The sequence below is a fragment of the Sceloporus occidentalis genome, unplaced genomic scaffold (assembly GCF_023333645.1).
Source record: "Sceloporus occidentalis isolate IW3139 unplaced genomic scaffold, rSceOcc1.0.p SCAF_174, whole genome shotgun sequence".
Lineage (NCBI taxonomy): Eukaryota > Metazoa > Chordata > Lepidosauria > Squamata > Phrynosomatidae > Sceloporus > Sceloporus occidentalis.
In genome coordinates this window covers 671,679-697,509 of record NW_028317154.1, presented here as the reverse complement: position 1 = coordinate 697,509, position 25,831 = coordinate 671,679, and the positions used below count along the sequence as shown (strand labels likewise).

Here is a 25,831-nt window from a genome sequence, read left to right as displayed (position 1 = left end):
GGGGGCTGATGCTTACAAATACTGTCGCTTCAATGTCAGCCTTAAAATTACTTAAACTCCACTTAGTCATCCTTAGTCCGGCTCTGTACACCAGAATTCCCTCTATGCATTAGCAACCCCCCCTGCTCTCAAGTATTTTGCTTTAAAGAGGCACCCCAGTGTCTCACATATCCCCGTTAACCATGCATGAGAAAGCACTTTGTCAACTACGAAAATAATAATACCTATCTCAGGGAGAAGCTGCAGCTCCAGTCTAATATTTTGCACCTGGTGATAGGGATATCACAGACCAGCAGATGTGTTCAGCCAAATGTGTGCCAAGTAACTGGGGGTGGTGAAAGGGGCAAATACATATTATTATTATTTATTGTTTTATATAGGGCCATCAAATTCCGTAGCGCTGCTGGGGGATTCCACAGAATCCCGACCCCAAAGGGAACACCATGAAAATGTAAAGAGACCTTTCAGCTATCATATACTTTAAACCAGATCCGCCATAATGAGTGTCATATAAAATCCAACAAAACACTTTATTTCATTGAATATCACCATGTAATAATATATTAGTATTGACATTGTGAGCAGTCACTATGGCAACCAAGGGAATGTTCTATTTCTGCGACTCGCACCAAAATGACTCTTTACACATAAACCTCAAAGTTCCGTGTATATTACGGCGCTTCCTGTTCTGTATATTGAACCAGTTGCTGTGAATGTTAAAAAAGCATGTCACCTGCTTTATGTTTGATACAGAAACACCTCTCTGTGTACTGTACAGATACACTGTTCCATGTGTAATACAGACACCTGCTACTCTGTGTATAACACACACTGCTCTGGGTTACGCGCCGGGCCTTTGAGTTATCACACCGCTCACGACTAACGCTGTACTTCCTGATGTGATGCTGTCAGGAAGTTGTGGGTCTTCGTAACTACATCTTCAGACCCAGGGTTCCACGACTGGCAGGGGCGGCCACTCCAGCCGGCCTGGGAAAATGGCGTCGGGTGGAGGTGGGGGTAAGAAGCTAAATAATCAATCCTTCAAACTTCATCGCTACTTTTGCCTTCATTTTCACTCATTCCTGTTATCTGCTTTATCTGCATTAGACAGAGATAGTATCTCACACCATCGTGTGCGATCATGCAGTAAATGTAACTCAATGCATAGAGGGGCGTACATGTCTGTAGGAGCATCATGTGTATCTGTATTAAACACCAAGCACGGTGTTTCTTAACTATAGAGCAGCTTGTACTAGATGCCGGGCAGCAGGTGGATCTGTGCACAGTGAGTAGATCTGTATTATATACAAAGAATGGTATCTGCACACGTGGGAAATATCAGGGTCTGAACCTGAATTATAGGGCTTTTACCCAAATATTGTGTTTTTGGGGGTCACCCAATCAGGGCTAATGCAAGTATTTTTGTCACCTTAGACAAAACCTAATTTTGTCGCCCCCCCCCCCCATGGCTCTACTCCTTGTATAACATCCTTGAGGCAGAGTCATGTGCGCGCATCATACATATGACCCGCCCATCCCCAGCATTGATGGCAACTACATTGTAGCCATAGATCACAGGTCACACACCCCAAATGCCAGCCCTGGCACCCATATTGCACACATAGGACTTGCCAAGCACCCAGATTGCACACAGAGGACTTGCCCATATTTTATCAGCAGGATTCACAGCGGCACCTAGATTACACACAGACAAATGATTTACACAGCCCAGATTGCATCAACAGGATTTACCCAGCACCAGACTGCATTGAATATCACCATGTAATAATATATTAGTAATGACATTGGGAGCAGTCACTATGGCAAACAAGGGAATGCTCTATTTCTGCGACTTGCACCAAAATGACTCTGGATCCTCTCAGTCAAGGCTCCTCTCTGTCTGGCTCACGAGCACCCTTTATTCATTCTATACCCTTTAGGCCCAAAAAAGTAACAGTAAAGTTACAAATGCCTGCCCATAAACACACACACACCTACCCATACACACAAACATACACATCACATCCTAGCTTACATTTGCATCCACACACTTGCTTGCCCTTAGACATACTTGCCCAAAAATACACAATACACACACTCTTTTTCTTATAATTCTACCTATCTTTTCCCTTTCCTTTTTCTCACAACACCTTTTTATCTCTCCCCTTTCCTTTGATCTCTCCCATTCTCTTTGATCCTCCTTTTGCTCATTAGCTTTCCCATTTCTCTTTATCTCATCTCTCCCCTTTCTCTTTATCCCTCCTCATATTTCTATTTATCTCTCTGTATCTCTTATTTCTCTTTACTTTACCCTTTTTTGCTATCTGTCCCCTTTCGGTTTATCTCTCCTTCTACTTCCTTTTATCTCTCCTGCTCGTTATCTTTCTCACTCCTTCTTTTCCCTCTCTCTTTTTTCCCTACCTTTTACCTTTCCATTTGATATCTCCCCCTTTTCTTTAACCCCTTCTTTCTCATTACCTTTTTCTTTATATCATTTCCCCTTATCTCTCCTCCCATATCTGTTTATATCTCCATTTTCTCATTAACTCCCCCCCTTCTCTCATTATCTAATTTCTCCCTTTTCTCTTTATCTATCTCTTTTCTCTACCTTCCCTCTATGTCTTTCTCTCTTCTTTCTCCTTATCTCTTCTCTTTGTCCCTATTTCTCCTTCATCTCATTATCTCTCCCCTTTGTTGTTATCTCTGCAACTTTTCTTAGTCTCAAATTTTATGATCCCTTCCCATTTATGTCCAGCTTCTCTCAATCTCTCCTCTTTCTTTCTCTTCGTTATCTCTCTCCCCTATATTTGTCTATTTATCTCTCCATTTTCTTATGATATCTCCTTTTTAGTGTGTATATGACCCTTCATCCTCCTGGTAGTTAAGGAGATAAAGAGGTAAGTCCAGGTGTGGGGACTTACCTCTTTGTCCCTGCTCTTGGAACATCCCTTGATATAATTTGTTGGCACCACCAGAATGGCAAGGGAGTAGCGAGGCTGAGGTCTGAACAGACCTAGCACTGATTTTATTAAGGGACGGTTAGAGGGCTCCTCCAGTGGATCTACGTGGGGGCACCTCCTCTGCAGCGGACCGGACTACATAGATCTCCGCTCTAGGCTGGTGCCTAGCTTGTCTATAGGTAGCACCATCCCTGCACCCAATTCAATCTGGACTGCTTCATAAGTTGTTCATTAGCATGTATGTACACTACAGTTCAAAATGAAGGTCCTTGTTTTTGAAAGAAAAGCTAATTTTGTCCATTTAAGTTTAAAAGGCTAATTGATCATTAGAAAACCATTTTACAATTATGTTAGCACAGCTACAGATTTCCTTGTCATGAACAGTGACCCAAAACCTTTGGTAGTGTATGTATGACTGTATGTATGTTAGGCTTACAGTGTATGACTAAACATTAGCATGAATGTGTATGTATAAGTGTGTGTGAGCATGAATGCGTAAGTGTATGGGAACATGAACGTGCATGGATGTGTATGCGTAAGTCTGAGAGGGAGTATGTGTTAACACGAGGATGTAAGTGTGTGTTAGTGAGTATATGTAAGCATGAATGTGTGTACTTTTGTGCAAAAAGGGTTATTTCAATGATCACTATGAGATGGATGTGTACGATAAAGGATAAGCTGAGCTGCCAGTGCTTATCCCCATAGAATAACAGGGCGAGAGTAGACTATTGGCCTGTATTCTTACTGGTTGCTATTGATAGTAGATGTTTCCCCATTGGCTGCATTATCACTGTCAGCACTCATCCTGGCTATTTATTGGTTGTTTATGTCTAAATGCTTGTGTCCATTGGTTATTTTATTGCAATACCAAACTTGACTTATATGTTTGTTCTGTTCTCCCCTTCGATCTGCACAGCGTTTTTCTAACCACTGAGTACTAGTAGTTATCTTCTTTATAGAGTGGGAAAAGCAGCGGACAGGGTTGCCTTGAAGAGAGCTATATCACTTTTATGAAAGAAATCTGGACAAGAAGTGCCAGCCACCCTGACAGCTAATGCTTATATTGAGGCTTCCAAATGGGAGTTTCTAGAGGACCTGAGAAAGGCTACAATGACAATGATGAGGGATCTCTGCTAAGAGCTCTGGTTCTAGTTACAATAAATCATGGATACTTTTCAGTGCTGGATTCAATTATGATTCAAGGGCAGTATGTACAAAGCTACAGCTTTGGACTAATACCAAAATATCATGAAAAATAATGGCATGTGCGGCACCACTGTAGAGCGTCTCTATATTTCACATTAGATTTATGCACATTTTTCAGAGAGCAGCATGGTAACAGCTTAGTGCAGATAGAAACATGTTTTTCTGTATTAGATTTATTATTGCTTATTGATCGATATAGCACCAACACTTTCAGCAGTGTTGTACAATGGCTAAATATGACTTAAGAAGTAATGAATACCAATTCAGACAGAAACAAAAGATGAGAAGGGGCCCTGTTACTATGTTACTATGACTGCATGGTGGACCCTAACCCTAACATTATGTATGTATGTATGTCACTTTAACAAGACCAAGAACCAGTTTGGCTCTTTAGCAGAAATAATGTGCAGACTAGGTGGGCCACTTGTTCTTATTGGCCATCAAATTCTTTGTTTCTATTTTCATATATCTATGAATCTACTGTCCCACTGGAAAACTGAGTAATTTTATTTGAACGTACTTAGAGGTTATGTTAACATATAGCACAATTAAAGAAGTGCCTAGGGGCCCCATTCTAAGTGTCCCCCTATAGAGAATAGTGGGAAAAGTCCTGTGCAAGTTCAACATGTTTATTGAAACTTAATTGTCCATTTCCATTATCGGATCTCCTGACTAAACCTTAATATAAGCTTGCCTTTCTCTGTTTGCTCTACTATTTACAATGACATTGTAATACCATGTACTATAGCCTGGGTGTGTTTGGAAGCAGTAATTAGTTGGGTTTTTGCCAGGCATTACATTATTTTGTAAGATCACCATATCTGGGAAGCGCAGCTTCTCAGTGTCTTCGGATCACCATGGAGAAACTTTGGGTTGCGGGAGTGGCGTTGAGGCAGGCCCCTATCCCGCCTACCTCTCCTCCAACCACAGTTTTCCCGCTTGTGGGGATATCCCTGCATGCAACCCAAGTGGGACCGCCCACTGAAATCAGCGAGACCACCCCTTGAAATCAGTGGGACCACCAACCCACAACCTGAAAAAGGGAGGGCTCCAAGTAGCTGGATGTTCCCAGATATGCACCAAGAAAGTGGGTACTCTGGATCAGTGGTTGCTGGCCCAAGGCAACTACTTAGTAGCCCTCAGATCCTTCCTTAAGCCATGTGTCCTCTGTTCTGAGTCTGAATGATGCATGTTCTGCCTACTAGGCACAGACCTCCTTAGTGCAAATGGGTCATCTTTGACCTCCCAAATTGACCCATACATTTTAGGCAGATTGTATATTTTTTATTTTTACTTTTAAGGTTTTTTTTTTCATCTCATTTTTTACCTATTTTTAGCATGACAACATCCTCAAATTTTTATTTGTATAGTCTACATTATAACTTTTAAAAAGGAAAGTAAAAGGAACTTCAAACATTGCAGTTTTGAGCCTGTCATGGTTTCAGTATTATAAAATGCTTTCAATTTTCAGACTCCACCACACCAGTTGGCGCCTCAGAGGGTCGGAAGAGATTCAGCGAAATATTTCGGGATTTGGACGCCTTGGAGATAAACATTGGGAATGAGTAAGTGTGACATAAAATTAGATGGTAGCACTAAATATTAGACTTGTGCATTCGTCTTCGGGCGAACATGAAAACGAGCACGAAGAGGCCGTTTTTTTGTTCGTTCCGAAGGAACGTAGAACAGAATACAGTGCCGGCAAACCGTAGGCGAAGACGAAGACTCACAATCACGAAGATTCGAAGATTCTTCGTGATCGTCTTCGTTTTTGCCGCGCAACCGCCAAAATTTCAAACAGGAGTGAGCTGATCCTCGTCTGTCCAATCAGCTCACTCTTGTGACGTAACGCTAAGGGTCTCGTCCAATGCCTGTGCTGCTGTTTTTTGAATTCTGAAGGCGCCTTTATAAGACCAGAGCTTGCCTGAGAGATCCATTCATTTTTCGCTGTGACTGCTTTGGCAACACTGCTGTGCTGCATCCGAGCGTTACAGAGAGAGATTGTTCTGTTCTGTGTGAGACTGGTAAGCCTTAGCCTGCCATTTCTCACTGTGTACTTCATCCTCACTTCAGTGCTACTTAATTAATATATTTAATAATAATAATTTGATTAATTTAATTTTTTTAAAATTAATTTGTCATCAACTTTAGTGTAAGTGCTGTTGAGTTGACAGTGCACCCAGTGCCTCAGTGGCACTGGGGTGCCCTTGCCCTGGGCTGGCACTAGTGCCTATTGCCTGTCCTGCTTAAATAAATTAAATAGAATTTATAAATTACAATTTAATAGAATCTATAATTTAATAGTTCATTATAATATTATATATATATATATATTTGTCAGTCATATATATATATACTATAGTATACTAGTGTAGAGTGTACTGTAGACATTCATCTACTAGTGTCTAATTTAAAATCAGTAATATTAATTAATATAATTAATAATTGAATTCATTATAAAATTATATATATATTTGTCAGTTATAGTTAGTAATAGTATACTAGTGTAGAGTGTACTGTAGACATTCAGAACATCTACTAGTGTCTAATCTAAAATCAGTAATATCAATAATTCTCTAATTCTTTCTTATCTTAATAGTTAATTAAATTAGCTATAAATAAAAGTAATAATATTAATTAATTACTACTAGCGTATAGTTCAGCTAATCTTATTAGTACTGGTGCTGCAGCTCTATAGTTTGTGCTTTGTTTTAGCAACAGTAAGAGACCAAGTCAATTTTTCTTAATTAATCTTTCATTTTATTTCATTTGTTTTGCTCACCTCAGTCCATCAGTGAAGTGAACTTGTTGGGCTAGTGAGTGCAGCCGCATAAGTGCTGTGTTTTTTTTTGATCAGCAAGCAGTGACGTTAACTGTTTTGCAAAGATTTTCTCATTTATTTTACATTTTATTTCAATTTTATTAAAAGTACCCTTAGTGTTTTGCTCACCTCAGTCCATCAGTGAAGTGAACTTGTTGGGCTAGTGAGTGCAGCAAGCAGTGAAGATAACTGTTTTGCTGTGACATTTTATTTTATTTCTAATTCTTTTCAAGAAAAATTGACTGTGACGAGCTGTACTAAGCAAAGCTTCAAGCTACTAGCTGTAGTACTAAAATAATTCTAATCTTCTTTAATCTTAATCTATAATATATTATAAATAATAATATTCTAATTCATAATCTATAATATAAGTAATTCTAATTCTAAATTCTAATTCATAATCTATATTCTTCTATCTATAATACATAATATATAAGTAAATTAGTTCTAATCTATTAATATTATATAACTTAATATTAATTAATAAATCATATACTGAATCTGATTTAACCTCACTTTAGCTTAGTGGGTTTGAGAGCGTCTGCCTAGAGGTAGACTTATAGTAAGGAAATATAGCTTTAGGCTAGCATAGTGGTAGGCTAAGCTCTTAGGCCCGTGTAAATTCAAATTAAAAATAAAATACTGCTAGTTATTAAATAGTTAATCTTGAGTTAATAATTTCAATAACTTTAGGATTTTGGCAGATTGCACACAGCACAGTGCAGTAGTGCATAGTTTTACTTTTTAAGCAGTAGCACTGAAGAGAACTTCCTCTAATTTTTTTGTCTTTAATTCGTTTTTCCTTTTTTTTATTATTTTTTTTTTATTTTTTTTTTTATAGTTTTTTAAACACTACACTACACTACACTACACTACACTACACACACAACACAAAATTTGAAATGGATCCTCCTTTTGGGACTAAGGAGGGACAAGCTCCATCTACCACCACCACCACCACCACCAGCACCACCACCAGCACCACCACCAGCTCTAAGATGCAGCCTTTGCGTCAGTCTAGTCGGCCAAGTAGGCCAAGCTCTCGCTTATCATTTGGGGAAGCATTGCTTGAAGGATCATCAAGTAAAGGAAAGGCACCAAAAGCAGGCAGTAGTAGTGCGGCTAGGCCCACAAGCTCTATGGTTTTTTACGGAAAGCCTAAAGCACCAGAAGCACGTTCAAAGTTAAAGGGTAGCACAAGTAGTACCAGCCCAGTGACTAAAAAGAAGTGCCTTTTGCCCCAAGCAGCATCTTCCCCATCCACCAGCAGCATGCAAGGTACCAAGCAGAGCCAAATTAGCAGCAAGACTCAGAGGGGTCCCAAACCAAAGCGATCTCATTCCTTTGTAGGGAAAACCACCACCACCACCACCCCCGCCTCTACCACCACTAGTGCTGCGCCTACTGTTCCCACTGGTACCGCCACGCCATGTCCTCCTAGTACCTCTAGCAAGCCACCAAGTCCTTACAAAATTTTTGTAAAGACAGTTAGAGAGAGGGCTACACATAGTGGAACTCCACCTAGCGAGGTAGCAGAGGAGCCTGAGACTGAGAGGCCAAGTGCAGAGTCTATTCTTCCTGCTCGCACTACTACTAGTCACGAGTCTCACGACGATATCAGTCTTAGCTCCAGCCTAGCAGGAATTCCATTCGATCTGGCTAATGAAGAGCTAGACTATGAGCCAGAGGAAGTAGAGGAGATGAGTGGTCAGGAATCAGATTCCTCAGGGAGCAGTGTCCAAATGACTAGTGCACAATTTTCCCCTGAGCCTCCACCTTCTCCGCTACGATCATCACCATCACCACCACCAGCAGCAGCAGCAAAACCTAGCAAATCTAAAGCAATTAGCAGTCCCACTATGGCCAGTACTGTTACCACCAGTCCCACCACCACTAGTTCTGCCTCTGTTCATCCACCCCGAGCAGTAAGAGCAGCACCCAAGGCACACTCCAAGGCTATGCGCGCCCAAATTTGGGAGCACTTTGAAAATGTTGAAGAAGGGCGTTATGGAAAGTGCAAACATTGTGGGAAGCTAATAAGCAGAGGGAAAGTGTCTGGCCATTTTACCAGTGCTAGCATGAAGCATCACCTCAGCACTCAACACAACGCTGTGCTATTGGGGAAAGATGCAGAGGTAAAACTTAGTGCAGGCAGCATAGCTGGTGGCCGTGGAAAAACCCCAACAGCTTCTTCTTCTGAGCCAATAGCAGCAGCAGCAGCAGCAGCAACTAGTGCTGGCAGCCAGAGACCAAGGCAGGTTGGAGCACTGCATGCCCAGCCCACCCTGGAAGAATTTGGGGCATTCCACTCCAAGAGAACGATGCCCAAACAGCAGGCCAATAAAGTAACGCGACTTATTGGTCAGTTCATTGCTGTTGGAGGGGCATCCTTCTCCATGATTGAAGGGGAGCCTTTCAAACAATTGATGGCGGCTGTGGCTCCACAATACACAGTTCCGTCACGTTCCACTTTCAGCAGGAACATTGTCCCCTCGCTGTATCGGTCCTGTGTTGCAGCAGTGAAAGAGGAGCTTTCCAAGGCTGCTGGTCAGTGTGTTCATTTCACTACAGATTTGTGGAGTGCACCTAGCGCCCAGCATGCCTTTCTTTCTTTGACAGCACACTGGTGGCAGCCCGGTGTGTCTAAGGAAGTTGCTGCAGCAGGCTACCGATCATTCCTTCTCCATGCAGAAGTGATGGATGAAAAGCACACTTCCCAAAATATTCTGCATGCGATTAGGAAAATGTTTAGCCTTTGGGTGGGAGCAGAGGCGGGCACCAATGTTGAAGTTGGTTTTGTGGTAACTGACGGAGGTGCCAATATGGTGAAAGCGCTGCGAGATGGTCATATTGTTGGTGTGCGCTGTGCAGCCCACATCATCCATCTTGTAGTGAAGGCAGCAATGTCAGAAGGAACTAATGTGGCAGCAGTAGTTCTGTCCCGCTGCAGAAAGATCGCTGGGCACTTTCACCATAGTGTTAAGGCTAGCCAACTTTTGAGGGAAGAGCAAGAGAGGTCAGGTCTTCCCGTACACTGCCTACGTCAGGATGTCAGTACACGGTGGAACTCCACGTTAGACATGCTAGAGAGGATTTTGGAGCAGCAGAGGGCAATCCATAATCTTGCCTCAGAGCACAATATTGGGATTACCTCTCCATTGAATAGGGAGGATTGGACAGTGATCGCCCAGCTAGTGGCAGTCCTTAAACCATTCAGGGATGCCACAGAAAATTTAAGCTCAAACACTGCCAGTCTGGCCCAGGTAATCCCAGTGTTCTCCCATCTAGGCAGCAAGATGGATGTGTTCCTTGGAAACCGTGAGGCTGTTCAAGGTGGCACTCTACATCCTGACGTAGCAGCCATAGTCAGGAAGCTGAAGGATCTGCTAAAAGTACACCTTCGCAAGCGAATGGAAGAGAGTCCCGAAATGATGCTAGCGTGCCTTTGTGATCCAAGAATTAAGGGAAAGCTAGCTTTGAAATTCAATGTTCTCAGTAGCTACCGGGAGCAATTGGTCAACAAGGTGCGTGACTGGCAGCGTAAAATGGGAATGCTGTCCGAGGAGGGTGAGGTGCAGGAGGAGGAAGAGATGATGTGGTCTGCTACCCCTAGCAGCAGCATCAGCAGCAGTGCCACAAGCAGCACAACACAGCTGAGTGGAGCAGCTGCGTTTTGGGAAGAGGCACTTGGCAGTATAGTTGGACCATCTGACAGAGCTAGCAGCAGAAAGGAGAGTAGTGCTGCTGAAATGGTCAAACTTTACCTCTGTGAAGTTCCTTCTGCTCCTAATGTTGATCCTCTTAGCTACTGGGATGAAAAGAAGAGTGTGTGGCCTGCACTCTCATGGGTTGCGCAGCAGCTTCTATCATGTCCGCCAACCACTGTTCAAAGTGAGCGCGTGTTTTCTATGACTGGAAACATACTGAGTCCACAGCGCTCACGCATGGCACCTCATCTGATGGAGCAGATTGCCTTTCTTAAATTCAATCTGCCCAAATTGGGTTACCCAGCTCTTAGCTTGGAAAGTTAAATTTTTTCTCTCTAATGTTTAAGGTAGTTTCTCCCCCTGGTTGCACTTGCTGCGGTGTGGCAATGCCTGCTACCTCCGCTGGTGTAGCCAATTTACGCTAGGGCCTAGTGTCTGAGCTCTGTAAGTCCGCTCCCAAACGCCTAGGACTGACAGTCTTTGGATGCTTTGCCCTGGGGTGAAACAGGTGAGTGGGTCGTCAATTGCCCACTCATTCACCTTTTTCCGTTTCCAACGCTGCTGCTGGTGGTGGTGCCAGTATCTTTTGCCAGTTCGCTTCCTGGCTGAAATCATGCCTCAGATGTCCCTAATGGAAAGGGTAGTTTCTCCCCCCTGGTTGCACTTGCTGCGGTGTGGCAACGCCTGCTACCTCCGCCGGTGTAGCTAGCTTATGCTAGGGCCTTGTGTCTGAGTTCTGTAGGTCTGCTCCCAAACGCCAAGGACTGACAGTGCTTGGATGCTTTGCCCTGGGGTGAAACAGGTGAGCGGGTCGTCAATTGCCCACTCATTCGCCTTTCCCAATTCTGCTGCTGCTGGTGGTGGTGCCAGTGTCTCTCTTCAATGCCAGTTCGCTTCCTGGCTAGTGTCATGCCTCGAATGTCCCTGATGGTAAGGGTAGTTTCTCCCCCCTGGTTGCACTTGTTGCGGTGTGGCAACGCCTGCTACCTCCGCCGGTGTAGCCAGCTTACGCTAGGGCCTTGTGTCTGAGTTCTGGAAGTCCGCTCCCAAACGCCAAGGACTGACAGTTTTTGGATGCTTTGCCCTGGGGTGAAACAGGTGAGTGGGTCGCCAATTGCCCACTCATTCGCCTTTCCCAATTCTGCTGCTGCTGCTGCTGGTGGTGGTGCCAGTGTCTCTTCGATGCCAGTTCGCTTCCTGGCTAGTGTCATGAATCAAATGTCCCTAATGGTAAGGGCAGTTTCTCCCCCCTGGCTGCCTCTGTCTGCGGTGTGGCAACGCCTGCTACCTCCGCCGGAGTGGCCAGCTTACGCTAGGGCCTTGTGTCTGAGCTCTGGAAGTCTGCTGCCAAACGTTTAAGACTGACAGTGTTTGGGTGCTTTGCCCTGGGGTGAAACAGGTGAGTGGGTCGCCAATTGCCCACTCATTCGCCTTTCCCATTTTTCAATGCTGCTGCTGGTGGTGGTGGTGGTGCCAGCATCTCTTCTCTGCCAGTTCGCTTCCTGGCTAGAGTCATGCCCAAAATGTCCCTAGTGGTAAGGGCAGTTTCTCCCCTCTGGCTGCGTCTGTTTGCGGTGTGGCAACGCCTGCTACCTCCGCCGGAGTGGCCAGCTTACGCTAGGGCCTTGTGTCTGAGCTCTGGAAGTCTGCTGCCAAACGTCTAAGACTGACAGTGTTTGGGTGCTTTGCCCTGGGGTGAAACAGGTGAGCGGGTCGCCAATTGCCCTCTCATTCGCCTTTCCAATTTTTCAATGCTGCTGGTGGTGGTGGTGGTGGTGGTGGTGGTGGTGCCAGCATCTCTTCTCTGCCAGTTCGCTTCCTGGCTAGAGTCATGCCCAAAATGTCCCTAATTGTAAGGGCAGTTTCTCCTCCCTGGCTGCCTCTGTCTGCGGTGTGGCAACGCCTGCTACCTCCGCCGGAGTGGCCAGCTTACGCTAGGGCCTTGTGTCTGAGCTCTGGAAGTCTGCTGCCAAACGTCTAAGACTGACAGTGTTTGGGTGCTTTGCCCTGGGGTGAAACAGGTGAGCGGGTCGCCAATTGCCCTCTCATTCGCCTTTCCAATTTTTCAATGCTGCTGGTGGTGGTGGTGGTGGTGGTGGTGGTGCCAGCATCTCTTCTCTGCCAGTTCGCTTCCTGGCTAGAGTCATGCCCAAAATGTCCCTAATTGTAAGGGCAGTTTCTCCCCCCTGGCTGCCTCTGTCTGCGGTGTGGCAACGCCTGCTACCTCCGCCGGAGTGGCCAGCTTACGCTAGGGCCTTGTGTCTGAGCTCTGGAAGTCTGCTGCCAAACGTCTAAGACTGACAGTGTTTGGGTGCTTTGCCCTGGGGTGAAACAGGTGAGTGGGTCGCCAATTGCCCACTCATTCGCCTTTTCAATGCTGCTGCTGGTGGTGGTGCCAGCATCTCTTCTCTGCCAGTTCGCTTCCTGGCTAGAGTCATGCCCAAAATGTCCCTAATGGTAAGGGCAGTTTCTCCCCCCTGGCTGCCTCTGTTTGCGGTGTGGCAACGCCTGCTACCTCCGCCGGAGTGGCCAGCTTACGCTAGGGCCTTGTGTCTGAGCTCTGGAAGTCTGCTGCCAAACGTCTAAGACTGACAGTGTTTGGGTGCTTTGCCCTGGGGTGAAACAGGTGAGTGGGTCGCCAATTGCCCACTCATTCGCCTTTTCAATGCTGCTGCTGGTGGTGGTGCCAGCATCTCTTCTCTGCCAGTTCGCTTCCTGGCTAGTGTCATGCCTCAAATGTCCCTAATTGTAAGGGCAGTTTCTCCCCCCTGGCTGCCTCTGTCTGCGGTGTGGCAACGCCTGCTACCTCCGCCGGAGTGGCCAGCTTACGCTAGGGCCTTGTGTCTGAGCTCTGGAAGTCTGCTGCCAAACGTCTAAGACTGACAGTGTTTGGGTGCTTTGCCCTGGGGTGAAACAGGTGAGCGGGTCGCCAATTGCCCTCTCATTCGCCTTTCCAATTTTTCAATGCTGCTGGTGGTGGTGGTGGTGGTGGTGGTGCCAGCATCTCTTCTCTGCCAGTTCGCTTCCTGGCTAGAGTCATGCCCAAAATGTCCCTAATTGTAAGGGCAGTTTCTCCCCCCTGGCTGCCTCTGTCTGCGGTGTGGCAACGCCTGCTACCTCCGCCGGAGTGGCCAGCTTACGCTAGGGCCTTGTGTCTGAGCTCTGGAAGTCTGCTGCCAAACGTCTAAGACTGACAGTGTTTGGGTGCTTTGCCCTGGGGTGAAACAGGTGAGTGGGTCGCCAATTGCCCACTCATTCGCCTTTTCAATGCTGCTGCTGGTGGTGGTGCCAGCATCTCTTCTCTGCCAGTTCGCTTCCTGGCTAGTGTCATGCCTCAAATGTCCCTAATTGTAAGGGCAGTTTCTCCCCCCTGGCTGCCTCTGTCTGCGGTGTGGCAACGCCTGCTACCTCCGCCGGAGTGGCCAGCTTACGCTAGGGCCTTGTGTCTGAGCTCTGGAAGTCTGCTGCCAAACGTCTAAGACTGACAGTGTTTGGGTGCTTTGCCCTGGGGTGAAACAGGTGAGCGGGTCGCCAATTGCCCTCTCATTCGCCTTTCCAATTTTTCAATGCTGCTGGTGGTGGTGGTGGTGGTGGTGGTGCCAGCATCTCTTCTCTGCCAGTTCGCTTCCTGGCTAGAGTCATGCCCAAAATGTCCCTAATTGTAAGGGCAGTTTCTCCCCCCTGGCTGCCTCTGTCTGCGGTGTGGCAACGCCTGCTACCTCCGCCGGAGTGGCCAGCTTACGCTAGGGCCTTGTGTCTGAGCTCTGGAAGTCTGCTGCCAAACGTCTAAGACTGACAGTGTTTGGGTGCTTTGCCCTGGGGTGAAACAGGTGAGTGGGTCGCCAATTGCCCACTCATTCGCCTTTTCAATGCTGCTGCTGGTGGTGGTGCCAGCATCTCTTCTCTGCCAGTTCGCTTCCTGGCTAGTGTCATGCCTCAAATGTCCCTAATTGTAAGGGCAGTTTCTCCCCCCTGGCTGCCTCTGTCTGCGGTGTGGCAACGCCTGCTACCTCCGCCGGAGTGGCCAGCTTACGCTAGGGCCTTGTGTCTGAGCTCTGGAAGTCTGCTGCCAAACGTCTAAGACTGACAGTGTTTGGGTGCTTTGCCCTGGGGTGAAACAGGTGAGCGGGTCGCCAATTGCCCTCTCATTCGCCTTTCCAATTTTTCAATGCTGCTGGTGGTGGTGGTGGTGGTGGTGGTGCCAGCATCTCTTCTCTGCCAGTTCGCTTCCTGGCTAGAGTCATGCCCAAAATGTCCCTAATTGTAAGGGCAGTTTCTCCCCCCTGGCTGCCTCTGTCTGCGGTGTGGCAACGCCTGCTACCTCCGCCGGAGTGGCCAGCTTACGCTAGGGCCTTGTGTCTGAGCTCTGGAAGTCTGCTGCCAAACGTCTAAGACTGACAGTGTTTGGGTGCTTTGCCCTGGGGTGAAACAGGTGAGTGGGTCGCCAATTGCCCACTCATTCGCCTTTTCAATGCTGCTGCTGGTGGTGGTGCCAGCATCTCTTCTCTGCCAGTTCGCTTCCTGGCTAGAGTCATGCCCAAAATGTCCCTAATGGTAAGGGCAGTTTCTCCCCCCTGGCTGCCTCTGTTTGCGGTGTGGCAACGCCTGCTACCTCCGCCGGAGTGGCCAGCTTACGCTAGGGCCTTGTGTCTGAGCTCTGGAAGTCTGCTGCCAAACGTCTAAGACTGACAGTGTTTGGGTGCTTTGCCCTGGGGTGAAACAGGTGAGCGGGTCGCCAATTGCCCACTCATTTGCCTTTCCCATTTCCTTTTCCATTTCATTATTTTCCTTCTGATACACAACCAACCAAACATAACACACACAATAACACATATAACACATATAACACACAGTGACATCACACATAACACACATACACACACACTTACAATGCACAAAACACAAGGACCTTTTCCTTGTTATTTGCCCTGGCCTTCACTCACTAATAGCATTACATTAACACTATAACTCACACTTCACCCTATAACATTTTTCCATCCACATACCTGCCAACAGACCCAACTTTTTCAGGGACAGTCCTGCTTTTTTCCAGTCCTGTCCCATCTAATTTAGCTAAACTAGGTATGCAAAATGCAAATACACATAGGTAGTTATAGCTCGGTAGGTAACGCTACTATAAACATTTAATAAATATAATCAAGTACTAAATAATAAATCTAACTTTAAAATACATTTAAATAAACCCCTATTTTTTTTTAAAAAAAAACATTAAAATTTAATTATTATTATTTAGACATAATCCATCTTTAACCAAACCAGTGCACTGCTACTAATCTTAAACATAACCGTACATTAACCCTAAGCTATTTTTTAGTTCTTGTCCAACATTTTTCCATCAGCATACCTGCCAACACACCCAAGATTTTGGTGGACAGTCCTGCTATTTTCCAGTCCTGTCCAATAAGTAAGTTGGGTTGTTGCAAAGTATGCCATTGTAAATAGGTAGCAAATGTTAGGCATGTAAAGTGGTCCAAAATCAATTTAAAAATGTAAAATATTCCCTATTCTTTTATTAAACATCTATGGACAGTACACCTCGGTATGTGTGTGCAACTCTATTGGTCGTTTCGGCAGGGGGCTCGCCTGCCATCAACGAATGAAGTGCATTCTGCAGTTCTGCAATTCACTCGTTGATGCCAGACCAGCCCCCTGCCGAAACGACCAATAGAGCTGCACACACGTACCTTCACGGCAGCTGCTGCTGCTGTGATGTGTTATTAACCCCGTATTAACCCCTGCTAGGCAACCAGGAGGAAAACGAAGATTAAACGAGCACGAAGAATGTCCGCGAATATTCGCCCGAAGAGAAGACAGGAACGGGCGAATATTCGCGGAATACGAAGATTTTTTTTTCCCCGAAGACGAGCACGAAGACGAACACGAAGAGCCCCCTGGTGCCCAAGTCTACTAAATATGGGGGTTTCAATTTTGGCTGGGAACAATAATTGACGTGTGACACAAAAGAGGGAACTAATTGGTTGCTGCCATAGAAACCGAAATAGCTTCTTAGTTGCTGTGTACATTTTGACAGATCTGCTAAAGATTATTTTCAAAAGGGATCTCCCACTAATTTTTTAGCAGCATATTAGCTATTTGTATTGGTCTAGCTCTGTTATATGAGCCCAATCTACTAGGCAATACCCTGGTTCTTTATCATACTGCCTTATGATAAACAACAGATTGTCTCAGTCTTAATCACTCAGCATGACCTTCCGACCAATGAAGGTCTATAGAGGAACGGACTTCATTAGCATGGCCATATTGGGACAAAATTAGGTAAAACCATTTCCATTTCCTCAGTGCTAACCTGCATTACTGTATTCAGCACCGTATTTCATTCTCAAGGAGAACAATATTGGGACTGTTACATAATAAAGCATGAAATGTATGTATGTTATGTTTTATTGAAAAAACATTTATATAATTTATAGGACAGTTGAAATGCTCCTGGGTGACACTTCGTTGTCAGATTCCAATCCCCAGCATGATGAAGAAGAACCTCTGGTGAGATTGTTACAAAAATTGGGAACAACCGGTTAATTTTATTAGAGTGAAAACTAATTTAGCTATTTCAATAAGATTACTTTATCTGCAGTCCTTCAAACGCAACTATATGGACAAAAGTATTTGGACCAAACGCAACTATATGGACACCTGGCCATTACACAAACAGAGGCATTTATGACATTGAATGCTAAATACATTATGTAGATGGTCCCTCTTTTGCAGCTATAACGGCTTCCACTCTTCTTTGAAGGCTTTCCACAAGATTTTGAAATGTCTCTATAGGAATTTTTGCCCATTCTTCCATTAAAGCATTTGTAAGGTCAGGTACTGATGTTGGACGAGGAGGCCTGACTCACAATCTCCGTTCCAGTTCATCCCAAAGGCGTTCGATTGGGTTGAGATCAGGGCTCTGTGCGGCAGTCAAGTTCTTCCACACCAAACTCATCCAACCTTGTTTTGTGTGCTGGGGCACAGTCATGCTGGAACAGAAAAAAGCCTTCCCCAAACTGTTCCCACGAAGTAGGAAGCATAGCATTGTCCAAAATATCTTGGGATGTCCCCTTCAGCAGGCTATGCTTCAAACTGACAACTACATATTAATGTCTATGTATTTAGAATGCGATGTCATAAATGACCATGTTGGCGTAATGGCCAGGTGTCGCAATACTTTTGTCCATATAGTGTACCTCCTTAATCATCAGACAGTCGTTGCGGATGTCTAGTGATATTATTTATTTAATCAATGTTTACACTGGGATACAGTTGTGTGGCTGTCAAATATTTTCACTTTTATCGCTTGTGTAATATACCCCCACATGTTATGTCCTGAATACCCATTTTACAGCTCTGCGGGATACGATAGCGATATATAAATCAATAAATAATAATAATTGCTGTTCATGTTTTATTTCCACAGATTAGTAACCCTTTGTTGCTAAACCGGGCTTCCTATGAAAAAGATGGGGCTGTTGTGTCCGGTAAGTAAATTTTTTATTTTTTTGATGAATTACTGTGCATGCTTTTATATATATATGGATTGTATACAATAAACTCTTCTTCTGGGCATTTTCAAATACACACACTGTAAATATACATATAAAAAGTGGTAAAAAAAGGAAATATTACTAATTATGATCAATATATATTGCTCCCTGCTGGGAAGGAATTTATGCACTAAAAGACAACACCAAACATAGCTGCCAAACATAGCAATAAAGAAAGTGTATGTAAAACAAAGAGACTCGTAATCTAAAATAAGATGTCGTGAATGACCAGCCTCATTAAATCATATTCACAACTATCATTGTTTTTCTCGGTACAGCTGAAGAAGCTGATGAAGTTCTGATCCACAGTGAGGGAGGAGTGGAGTCTGCTCTCAATTATGCAAAGCGTTGGTGCAAATATGTGAGAGAATTGCTGGGGTATATGGAGAAAAGACTTGGCTATGGTATATATATATATTAAAATTAATAAAGCGCTGCGTAAACTGTTGGCGCTATATAAATAAAGGATAATAATAATAATAATAATAATATATTAAAATTATGTAATTTGTATATTTGCATGCCAGGGGCTATTAGTGAGCGAGGAACCCAAAATCCTTTCCCAAGATCCTCCTTTGAGCGTTATAATATCTCATGGCCACAAAGGGGTTTAGATGAGCAGTGGTTAAACAGTGTCATAAAGCAAGTACTTACCCCAGCCATCGTTCCCACGCTGACATCTCTGCTCCTTCCCGGCTTACTGACACAGCAGCAAGCAGGGCCTCTCCAGCTACACTCCCACGCAGCTGCAGCCGGAGGTTAACAGGAGGGGGGGGGCGCTCGCTCCGTTGCCAGGGAGACGCGTCTCTCTCTAGCTGCCGGCAGAATCCAGTGAGACGCAGGACACGCTCCACCGTTGCCATAGCAACACGTTTCAAATACTGACGTCATTTTGGCGCCAAATTCGAACGTATTTAGACGCTTCAGTCCCAGTATCCTTTGCTGAAGTATCAGTTGAAGTTGGATTCCTATACCGAAGCGTTCTCTGTGTTTTGACCCTTTGTGTACCAGACCCTATTCTCGCTTACTGACCATTATCTATTTGCTGCCTGCCTCTGACCCCCTGCTTGTTTTTTGACTCTGCCTCCGCTCGTGCCCTATTGTACCTCGCCTGGATTTGTGTCCTGTGTGTATTGGAGTTTTTTTTACTATTAGGAACCTTTCACTTACCAGCTCACTTCCGGATAGTGACAGTATACTTCAGCCATTACTATGGTTCCTGCAGGACTCCAAGCCACACTTTCAGATATGAACGACAAGATGGAGAAGCTGGCCCAAATGATGATGGACATGCAAGCTCAATATGGAAATCTTCATAATGAAGTAGCTGACCTCAAAAACCAAGTTGCTGCTCCTATTAACCCTTCTCCACCACCTGCTCCCTCCGTTGCAGCTCCAGAGTTAGGACCGTCGTTTGAACCCCAAGTTCCTTTACCAACCAAATTCTCCGGAGACCGAAAGACTTTCCGTGCATTTATTACTAATTGCGAACTCATTTTTTCTGTTAAACCACGTACTTATAATTCTGACTCCGTGAAGATTCGTTCAATGATTTTGTTAATGGAGGGTGAACCTGCAAGTTGGGCACATCGTTTATTATCTTCAAATGATCCTGTTATTCATAATTACACCTCCTTTATTGCTACTTTGTCCTCACTATACGATGACCCACACCTCCACTCCTCGGCATGTTCAGCTATCCGTACCTTATCGCAAGGCCGCCGTCCAGTGGAGGAGTACATTACCGAGTTCCGATGCCTCGTTGCAGATACTAAATGGAACGATTACGCCCTTGCTGACCAATTTCGCCTGGGTCTTTCGGATGCTGTTCGTGACGAATTGGCTCATGGCCAAGTTCCCGATTCACTTGAACCTCTGATGGCTTTGGCTCTTTCTATTGATCGGAGATTGCGAGAACGTAGGGCCGAGAAACAACGTCCCTGGACTCCCTCATGGAGAACATCTATGCCTCGTTCACAGGATCCTACTCCTACACCCTCACCTCTATCGGAGGTGGAACCTATGCAGATCGGGCTAGCCAGATCTTCTCTGTCCGTTCAGGAAAAGAACAGACGTAGGGACAATAATTTATGTTCATATTGTGGAGCGGATTCCCATCTCCTGTCGGCCTGCCCTATCTGTCCTAAATCACCTAGAGGTGAGTCCAGAAACAGATCCTATTGTATTTCGTCCATACTTCTGGAGACCGCTACTCACCTATCTGTTCCTCTGCGTTTACAGTGGGGATCTCATCAACTTCATCTCCAAGCCATCATCGATTCCGGGGCAAGCAGCAATATAATTGATAAAGAATACCTCGCCAAACAGAAGATCCCTACCTCTTCTAAGAAACATGAGGTATTTATCCAGACCATTGATGGCTCACCCGTGTCTTCCGGACCAGTGCATTTAGAAACTGTCCCACTCACCTGTTCTATAGGGAATAGGCATACAGAGAGAATAACCTTTGATGTCATCAATTCCCCTTTATTTCCATTAATCTTGGGCCTGCCCTGGCTCAAGCAACATGATCCCGTCATTCATTGGACTACAGGACAAGTAACATTTTCCTCTCCGTTCTGCATCCGCCATTGTCTCAGTACTGCACATATTTCTCTTCAAACGTCCCCTACTGTATCCAGAACCTCCATACCGGGTTTGCCTTCATGCTATATGGAATTCCAGGACGTGTTTGATGAGAGGGGAGTTGAATGTCTTCCGCCACACCGTTCATACGACTGTCCTATAGACCTCATACCTGGATCTAAAATTCCTTACGGCCGTATATATCCCTTGTCGGAATCAGAACTGAAAGTACTACGAGATTACCTCGACGAACACCTAGCCAAGGGTTTTATTCGTCCATCCACCTCTCCGGCCGGGGCAGGAATATTCTTTGTAGGAAAGAAGGATGGGGGTTTACGGCCCTGCGTGGACTACAGAGAACTAAACGCTATAACCATAAAAAATCGATACCCTCTTCCTCTCATCCCGGAATTATTCGAACGTTTAAAGCAAGCCGCTATTTTCACTAAACTAGATCTACGAGGAGCATATAACCTTGTGCGTATTAAAGACGGTCATGAGTGGAAGACTGCATTTCGTACTCGTTATGGACACTTCGAATACTTAGTGATGCCCTATGGACTATGTAATGCTCCAGCTACCTTTCAAAACTTTGTCAACGATATTTTCCGGGATTTATTAGATACTTTCATGGTTGTCTATCTTGATGATATATTGATCTTTTCCGCTACCCTCCAAGAGCACCGCAGCCATGTACACCAGGTTCTTTCACGTCTTCGTGCCCACCGTTTGTTCGCCAAAATAGAAAAATGCAAGTTTGAAACTAATACTATAGACTTCTTGGGATTTCACATTTCATCCAAAGGCATCGAAATGGACAAAACTAAAGTGAAGGCCATTGAACAGTGGCCACAGCCTCAATCACGTAAAGATGTGCAACGATTCCTTGGATTTGCTAATTTCTATAGGCGTTTCATTCATAATTTTTCCAGAGTCGTCCTTCCTCTCACAACCCTAACATCCAAAAATACCAAGTTTTTATGGAGCACAAAGGCCGAGGAGGCTTTCGCCACGCTTAAACAAAGATTTACCTCTGCTCCTATACTGGTACATCCCAATTCTGATCTGCCTTTTATTTTGGAGGTAGACGCCTCTACAGTAGCGGTGGGGGCTATCCTTTCTCAAAGACAAGGACCTAAAAATCTACTTCACCCTATAGCATTTTTCTCTCGCAAACTCTCACCGGCTGAGAAGAATTACGACATAGGCGATCGTGAGTTGCTATCAATAAAGTGTGCACTAGAGGAATGGAGACATCATCTCGAGGGGTCTCGACATCCGTTTGTTATCTTTACCGACCACCGCAATCTGGAATATCTTCAACGAGCCAAGAGACTACGACCTCGTCAGGCGCGCTGGTCTCTTTTTTTTACAAGATTCAATTTTCACATAACTTACAGACCAGGAAGTAAAAATGGCAAGGCTGACGCTTTATCTCGCCAATACGTCAATGAACAGGATGACCCCAACACCACCCAACCAATAATTCCCCCGAGACATTTTTTGGTCACCAAGAAAGATTTTATTAGCTCCCTGAGGGACTACTTCAAATTCAGAGTTCATCGTCCTACAGTTCAACCGTTGCAGAGGAAAGGAGGACTCTTTTACCATCAAAATAAATTGATAATACCTCCACCTTTTGTGACCGACGCTCTCCGCATCTGCCATGACGCCCCGTTGGCAGGGCATCCAGGGATCTCAGGAACGCTCAGTTTGCTTCGCCGTCGCTTCTGGTGGCCTAACATGGCAATGAATGCAAAAGACTATGTGAACTCATGCCAAGTTTGTGCAAGGAACAAGACCTCACACCAATGCCCTCCGGGATTGTTACAAATTATTCCCACTCCCCAATCGCCATGGTCCTCCGTATCAATGGACTTTATAGTGGAATTACCTTTATCTAACGGATATAATACCATCATGGTTGTTGTAGACAGACTGACCAAAATGGCGCATTTCATACCACTGAAACACCTCCCATCAGCAACTGAGACAGCTGACATGTTCATAAGAGAGATTGTTCGCTTACATGGAGTTCCTCTTCAAATACTGACTGACCGGGGTTCTCAGTTCACTTCAAAATTCTGGAGGTCATTTTGTAAAGGGTTGAAGATTGAACCAGCCCTATCTTCTGGTTATCACCCTCAAACTAATGGTCAGACGGAGCGAATAAATCAAAGTCTAGAACAATATATTCGTTGTTTCACATCTTACCTCCAATCGGACTGGTCCTCTTTGCTACCTATGGCAGAATTTGCACACAATAACATTAAGAACTCATCAACACAAGAAACCCCGTTCTTTCTGCTATACGGTTATCATCCTCCTGACCTACCTATATCCATAACCCCAGTAATGGTGCCAGAGGCGGCGAAAAGACTGCGAATAATACATAAAGCATTACGTATGGCAAAACAAAATCTGACGATTGCTCAACAACGATATAAGGGTCAAGCGGATAAACATAGACGTACTGGCCCTGACTATCAACCCGGGGATAAAGTATGGTTATCTACTCGAAATATGAAACTAGCCATACCCTCTTTAAAGTTGGGACCCCGATTTATTGGTCCATATACCATCACTCACCGTATTAACCCAGTCACTTATCGACTTGCGTTACCGCCATCTGTCAAAATCCATCCGGTTTTCCACACCTCTCTGCTCAAACCAGTTATTGCCAATAGACTGGCCACACGGTCTTCCTTACCTCCTCCTCCTGTCATTGTTGAAGGTTATCCTGAATATATCGTTCAAGACATTTTGGATTCCCGTCTTAGGGGAGGCCGTTTGTATTATTTAGTGGATTGGGAGGGTTACGGACCTGCTGACCGTTCCTGGGAACCGGCCTCTTTAGTTCACTCACCTGTCTTGGTTCGTCGGTTTCACAGGAGTTACCCCTCTAAACCTGGTCCTATCGGTTCCCGGAGGTTACCGTTCGGGAGGGGGTACTGTCATAAAGCAAGTACTTACCCCAGCCATCGTTCCCACGCTGACATCTCTGCTCCTTCCCGGCTTACTGACACAGCAGCAAGCAGGGCCTCTCCAGCTACACTCCCACGCAGCTGCAGCCGGAGGTTAACAGGAGGGAGGGGGCGCTCGCTCCGTTGCCAGGGAGACGCGTCTCTCTCTAGCTGCCGGCAGAATCCAGTGAGACGCAGGACACGCTCCACCGTTGCCATAGCAACACGTTTCAAATACTGACGTCATTTTGGCGCCAAATTCGAACGTATTTAGACGCTTCAGTCCCAGTATCCTTTGCTGAAGTATCAGTTGAAGTTGGATTCCTATACCGAAGCGTTCTCTGTGTTTTGACCCTTTGTGTACCAGACCCTATTCTCGCTTACTGACCATTATCTATTTGCTGCCTGCCTCTGACCCCCTGCTTGTTTTTTGACTCTGCCTCCGCTCGTGCCCTATTGTACCTCGCCTGGATTTGTGTCCTGTGTGTATTGGAGTTTTTTTTACTATTAGGAACCTTTCACTTACCAGCTCACTTCCGGATAGTGACAAACAGTAAGCGCAAGGAGGGTGGAGAATGTTAACTGGTCCAGAATGAATGGATGTTATTGACTGTGGTTTTAACATGGGAAGTATGCCATGAACATTTCGACTTCTCAGAGACTTCTTCTTTCTGCAGAAAGTGAATTTGCAAAAAACGCCATCAGATTGTCTGAGTCAGCAAGATGCAACATCAGTCAACAGGTAATATGGGGGCTGAGTGCCAGGGAAGGGCATTGTGTGTAGTGTTGCTTTTTTACATTGTCTCCTATATGGCCTCTTGCAGCCGTGCATGCCTCTTCAAGATGTCTACTTATTACTCATGGATCATGAGACCCACATGGCAAATTCAGCTACCAACACAGTGGCCCATCTGCAGATGAAGAAGTATTACCAGGTGATGTGTATGTCAGTAGCACTAACGCTTTTTAGACACATCTGCAATTTAGAGCAGACAGCTCCACCAGGTAGCTCCCAAGCTCTCTGCTGGTTTGTACATAGGGTTGCCAAATAAAAAAAAAAAAACACAGGCTTAACACAGCATATTAGTAACAGTGCCCAGTATCACAGCCATGGCGCGACACATCGGCCCAAAAATCGGCACATTGTCTACATTATGCCATCAAACTCACATAGGTCTCACATACACTCATACCCAGAAAATCCAGAGCACTTAGAGAAGACAGGTATCCAGGGGCTGGTAATGGGGTCAGTTTGAAATTCTTCAACAAGGGCCGGTCCAAGTCACATTCACAAAGGTGGGAGCGCAGTGGGGGGTCACGTAACGCAATGTTATGTTACACTGCAGTAATGGCATGATGAAGAAAGATTTCAGGCAAGATAAGGGTGTGAGAGGTGTGGTGATGTGCGAAAGGTGTGATTGGTAGAGTAGTATGTGATAGAATGTGTATGTGTCAGAATGAGTGTGTGTTAGTGTGTATGCTAGTGTGTATGTTAATGGATAACAGGGGGCTGGGGGGACAAAGGGATTTTGGGTCCTTAAGAGGGACTGGTCCTCTTAAAGTGTAACTCTTCCCTTACAAAAAAATTACTGCAGTTTTTCTGAAGTAAAACTGCAGTACTTTTTTCGTAAGGGTTGTGGTGTATACTAGACTTGGGCACCAGCCAACTGTTCGTGTGTGATTTCATGTGGGAAAATTTGCCCGTTCCTGTGTTCGATTCGGGTGAATATTCATGTACATTTCCGTGTTTGGTTTTTTTCTTCATTTTTTGTAGAAGGGGTTAATACGAGGTTAACGCGGTATGCACTACGCAGCAGCTTTGGCGCCAGGATTTTAAACGTCCGTACGAGCAACTCTATTGGTCGCCGGCAGTGGCCTACTCTGCCATCAACCAATGAAATGCACCTGCCATCAACTAACGAAGACCAACACGAAGGTTCTTCGTGTTGTGTGTCTTCGTCTTCATATATGTTTTGGCGCCGCCATGTTCATATGTTCGGTATTCGGGCTGAACAAC

The 25,831-nt window shown here is 45.1% G+C and overlaps 1 protein-coding gene across 1 annotated transcript in view; it reads left to right on the top strand.

The window, feature by feature from the left end:
- The first annotated feature begins 995 nt into the window (after positions 1-995).
- LOC149279206 (GEM-interacting protein-like) overlaps positions 996-25,831 on the top strand; it is a 36,150-nt gene continuing 11,314 nt past the window's right edge. Inside the window, exons 1-7 of the mRNA XM_089501431.1 lie at positions 996-1,017; positions 5,632-5,731; positions 17,147-17,219; positions 18,139-18,199; positions 18,544-18,669; positions 24,492-24,556; positions 24,639-24,749. Coding sequence (XP_089357557.1) covers positions 996-1,017; positions 5,632-5,731; positions 17,147-17,219; positions 18,139-18,199; positions 18,544-18,669; positions 24,492-24,556; positions 24,639-24,749 — 558 coding nt within the window. The remainder of the gene's footprint in view (positions 1,018-5,631; positions 5,732-17,146; positions 17,220-18,138; positions 18,200-18,543; positions 18,670-24,491; positions 24,557-24,638; positions 24,750-25,831) is intronic.